The 5,214-nt window shown below is 44.1% G+C and overlaps 1 protein-coding gene across 1 annotated transcript; it reads right to left on the reverse strand.

Annotated features, from left to right (window-relative positions):
- Nucleotides 1-2,554, reverse strand: LOC128726438 (RNA-binding protein 45). The gene is made up of 4 exons (XM_053820250.1): nt 2,353-2,554; nt 767-1,630; nt 151-692; nt 1-75 (listed from the first exon to the last, which is right to left on the reverse strand). Exons 1-4 carry the CDS (start codon nt 2,552-2,554, stop codon nt 1-3), a joined length of 1,683 nt encoding a protein of 560 aa, XP_053676225.1.
- Nucleotides 2,555-5,214: the final 2,660 nt, after the last annotated feature.

Below are 5,214 nucleotides of genomic sequence, written 5' to 3' on the forward strand. Positions count from 1 at the left end.
TTACTCGTTCTCCATGCGCTCGTCGTGACGCATTCGTTTCCGTCGATCATTACTGGGTTCTTCCGCTTCTAGCACCTAAGGTAGGAAATTGAAAACATTCGCATCAAAATATTAGACAAAATAACAATGCTTTGCCCGTGTCGGCAGTACCTTCAAACGCACGTTCAGAATATCCGCACCATGTAGCTGTTTGATAGCTTTCTTTGCTGACTCCTCAGAGGCGTACTTGGCATAGCCACAGTTCTTGTTCGGCAACAGATACACGTCGATTAAGTCGCCAAATCGACAGAACGTTTGCTTCAGTACGCTTGTCGGTAGCGCCTTTGGAATGCAAACAATGAAACATCGCTGCGCGACCTCGGCGCTTGAACTAGCCAACGGTTGCGGTGGCGGCAGCGGTACGCTGCAAAAGGTCGCCTCACGATCTACGGAAGAAACAGGCGTGGTTAGCGGCGCACCGGTTCGAGCCGCCAGTGCCGGCGCGTCCGCCGTTCCTCCCCGGCTACCGCCACCCATACCGCTTCCGTTGAATTCGACCGTGCCGCCAACCCCCATCGTGGTGACGGTTTCGTGCCCATGACGTATGATTAACCGCTCGCCCGGCGGATACTCGAGCCCGTGGATTTTGTCTCGCGCGTACATCGCCGATTGGCTGTTGTTATACACGACCGTCGCCGTCACATTGCGATTGTCTACAAAGAGTAAGTGCAATAAATTCACCATTAAGCTTAACTTTGTTTCTTATTGGCTAACTTGGGAGACTTACTAAAATCGTTGTTTATCTGACAGTAATCCAGTCCCGGAATGATATCAAAAAGACGCCACAGTTGGTCTTGATTTAACACCGGGCTGCATAGTACCGTCAGAACCGTTTCATTAGTGTTGGATACCATTGCACTGTTCGCCGATCCTCCATAGCCACTGAACGCCCCGAAATCGCTACCACCTCGCCGATCTACTGCCCCAACGCCGGTCCCCGATCGTCGGTCGTTTGAGCCCATTGCGGCAAACCCGAGCATGGCACCCGCGCCAGACACACTGCTTACGCCACCTGGTCCCGTCCGACGATCGTCCGTGAAACCGTTCGTGTTGTTTCCGCTACCACCAAAGACAACGCCACCTCCGGCACCTCCTCCGGTGCTCCCACCGGTCCCTCCACTACCACCGCCGCCACCACCACCGCCACCGCCTCCACCAACAAAGCCACCGAAGTTTTCGTTAGACGAAACCGACGCGTTTCGCGGGGGTTTCGGTTCCGCAAAAACCGCCTTATATTTTGGGTCGCATCCCTCGAACGCTTGGGCTGCATGCAGGAAGCGACCGAACTTAACGTAGGCGAATCCTTTGCCTTCCTTCGTCACCTTATCACGGATGATGGTGACCAGGTCAACGGTGCCGTATTTACCGAATTCTTCTCGAAGCGCGTCTTCCGTCATGTCCTTCGGTATGATCACAAAAAGCCGCAGGTATTTCTCTTCCTCGTTTTCCGTTTGCTTACGTGAACCCTGCTGGCGGTTGGCTGCCACCAGCACCTTGATTGGACGGGTATTATCACCGACACACTTGCCGTTCATCTCTTCAAGCGCCCGGGCGGCGTCTGACGTTTTTGCGTATTTTATGTATGCGACACCTTGGAATTGGAAGAGATTTGGAGTTAGAATGAGCAGTATACGTGTAGGGGATAACGGAATGTGTATGCACAGCAGGGAAATATCGTAAATGCAAATTCGTATGCATAACAAATAACGGAAGGCTTCTACATGATACTGAACCCCTCTTAGCTACGTTCGAGAAAATAATGCTGAGAAGAATTTTTGACCCCGTATGTGTGGATGGACAATCGAGGACCCGTTACAATGACAAGCCTTATCAGATGTACAATAGCATCACTGTCGTGCAGGAGATTGGACTCTTCAGGCTCTGGTGGGTAAGTTATGTCATTAGAATGGCACCGAACGAAAAAGGTCATTAAGGTACACTTAAATTGAGTAGGACGGATGGTATCTTTGGCAGGTGAAACAGACGTGTCATAGTAGAATAAACGTTTCAGATCGCGGAACTTCTGTTGCCAGGTCTTCCGTTCATCTGCTGTTTTGTTTTAGCCTCTTTTATATTATGTGTTTCCATATGCTTGGCCTATTTTCGTTTGATGGGAGTTCTAAGTAGGCGCTGCATCGAATAGTCCATTACATCAATGACATGCTCCCTATTATGCACCCGAGCGATAAAGAAAACAAAGATACGAAATAAAGCCCTCATATGCATAAATTCACGCTTTCACATGCACACACTCAGCTGCATGGGTAGGAAATATCACACCACAAGCAATCACCGACCCCGGACCAAAAATACCTTTTCCTTCACCCGTCGACCGGTCCTTGACGATCCATATTTCTTCGATATCGCCAAACTTTTCGAAATGTTCGCGCAAATTTTCTTCGGTCACGCTCTTGCTGCATATGATAAATAGTCGCGACATAGGCGGTATATCTGCGGAGCTTTTTTCTTCGTTGAAATTGTTACGGCTCGAACCGCCTGATCGTCGCTCAGCCATTTCAGCCAGTTTTTGAGTTGACGATGCACTCACATAAAAGCAACACCTCGATTTGGTTGCCTTTTTGCAGCTGCCTGCTACGACGCGCAAACCTCTAGCAGGGTCAGGCGTAAAGGATAAAAAGATGTCTGTTACCGGATGTTGTATTTTTCTGAGAAAAAAAATTATTCTAGTCGACGGCAGGCACAATGAGACACGGATAAATTACGCGGACAACACAAACAGTTAGAATATGAACACTTTATACACATTCAAAGCAAGACGAAAACAATTGCAATGAGAGCTGACATCACAAAGCCTCTTGACAGGTTTCACATAAATTCACACACGCATTTTGCATCTCCCGCATCAATCGCTTCATCGTACGTGAGTGTTATCAACGTACAAGCGATTTATTTAAAGTTTTTTTTGATGATGTAAAGCTCAGTAAAAATCTATGTATCGAAACATTATTTAGCGACTGTTAGAATTTGTGTATAAATTTTCTAATGTTTGAAACAGTTATTAATGCTTTGCAAATATGTTAAGAAGAGCTCTATCAAATGTCAAATTCATGAAAACATGTTTTGTGAAACGATACCGTTTTTACAGTGCTGAATAAAATAGCAGCATTTTATATAGTAGAAAAGAGAGTTTGCACGATAACGTACGATATCAGAACATATTTAGCATAACTATACAGCAAATAAGTTTCATGTCGATCAAACCCAATAACAAACCTAAAGAATAAGTTACTAGCATGCATAACGTATTCTTTTTTTTTTAATGAATGTAAAAAGTTGGTAGACGATAAACTAGGTCTTTAATGCCCGATTAAACTGATGACATTTGATGATTTTTGACAGTATCCACACGACAGCGCATGACATCTCGATATGAGATAAAAACAAGAAAAAAGACGAATGGATCTGTATTTCGGTTTTCTCCTCAGTGAGTGGTTCGATTAGTGTGAATTTTAAGTCAAATTATTCAATACAGTCAGCTGTGCATCTTCAAGTGCATGTGGGTTTGTTAGAAAAGTGTAGCAATACATAGAGCCTTGATCACTGCGATGACGGCAAATAAAAACCTTCATCAGGATAAGGGTGTTCTCAGTTGACTTGAATAACTATAAACTTTAAAACGAGACTGATATTTCCGGGAATGGGATTTTCTTGCGAAGCAAACCCATACCAGCTGGTGCATGCGTATTTGTCTTAAAATTTTCCTCCAGGTGGAAAAATCGCAAGTTTTAGATTGTACGCAGTTGCGTTAGGAATGTGCTTTTGCTCACTTTAGTTTTCACCCTTCTTTAGCTACTTGATTCACTCGGCCAGGGCATAGTGTGATCACGCAGATGGTAGTGTATTGCAAAGCACATACTTTTTCGGCACCATCATTATAGCTAGGGGATGAACTTGAGAGTATTTGGCATGAATTCGTTTGCTTAAAAATTTATGGTCTTTTGTCGATCCTTCATCTCGTCATTTACTTTGTGCTTCCTGTGCGCTGCGTGTTGTGTGTGTGTTTCCTTACAGCTTTCAAATGCAGAGAATTTTTCACTATCCGCTAGGAAACGCATGCATATGGTCACTGCTCTCGCTCGTATCCGAGATCTTGCGCTTTCTCGCTCTAAAATCCGAATTACGTCCTAGTTTCCCGAAGAGTTTGAATCTCGCTTATAAACCCATTCATTTGCTCTCGTTTGTGCGATGCACGCCGTCTTTGTCGTGTGTACTATTTTTGCAAGGAAGAAAATATAGAAGGATTTGCTAGAAAAATTGAACCGTATCTCCACTTTCTGGCTGTTTTTGTCATTTCCGTGTTAGAATTTCTAGGAAAACGTACGTGACACGGAGAGTACATACCTTGTTTTATTGAGCCAAGTAGATTTGTGCTGTACATAAGCTCGAAAGTGTTGTCACGTGCACGGTAACGCTTTTATGGGCTACTGAGTCAGAACTACAAATTAAAAGTGCAAATTAATCTACGCTTTACATAATCTAGCTAATCGTATTGTCCAACAATTTTTGTTTCACGGTCATATCGTCGTTTTATCCTTTTTTTCACAATTCATTTCCTAGCGATCAAAATAGTATTCCTTTGAGGAGGGTCTCTGTCGATGTGTGCGTGTTGTCAGTGAACAGTGTTGCAGTTGTTCCTGCACAGGCATAAGAATTCGGGTATTTTTACCCTTTTTGTTCCGTGTTCTTGGAGCTTCCATCTTGGCAGCAGGAGTCGCCAATATCTCGAGGGAACAATTCCTTCGCTAATTTTGCCACATCTTGGTTCGTCTTCTTCAGTCTACTAGCCGAAAAACGATACCACATCGTGGGTGAACCCGGCTATCGACTGTTAAAAGTCGATCATAGAAAGGACGCGTATACAAGGATTGGTTAAAGATATTTTACTCCTCTCTCCTGAGTAGGCAAGCGGTGTTCAGAATTTGCGTGCAAACCGTAAGTATTATGATTTTAATAATTTGTTTTGTTTTAAAATTGCATTTCCGTGTTCTTATCATTCACTCCCCACTAGAAAATATTCAAAATTCGGTCATACACAGTTAATCTTTTTTCGCAGTGTATAAGACAAACTGCCGTAAATTTACATATATTCGAGATTTCCTGCCATGAGAAATGCGCGCACATCAGGATGTTTGATATTTGCCAAGAAGTTAACGA

This window comes from Anopheles nili, chromosome 3 (genome assembly GCF_943737925.1).
Source record: "Anopheles nili chromosome 3, idAnoNiliSN_F5_01, whole genome shotgun sequence".
NCBI classification, from domain to species: Eukaryota; Metazoa; Arthropoda; class Insecta; order Diptera; family Culicidae; genus Anopheles; species Anopheles nili.

Coding starts and splice junctions, on each gene's coding strand:
- LOC128726438 (XM_053820250.1), bottom strand. CDS start 2,554: ATGGCTGAGCGACGATCAGGCGGTTCGAGCCGTAACAATTTCAACGAA. Junction 693..766: donor TCAGATAAACAACGATTTTA/GTAAGTCTCCCA, acceptor TACTCTTTGTAG/ACAATCGCAATGTGACGGCG. Junction 76..150: donor TTCTGAACGTGCGTTTGAAG/GTACTGCCGACA, acceptor TTCCTACCTTAG/GTGCTAGAAGCGGAAGAACC.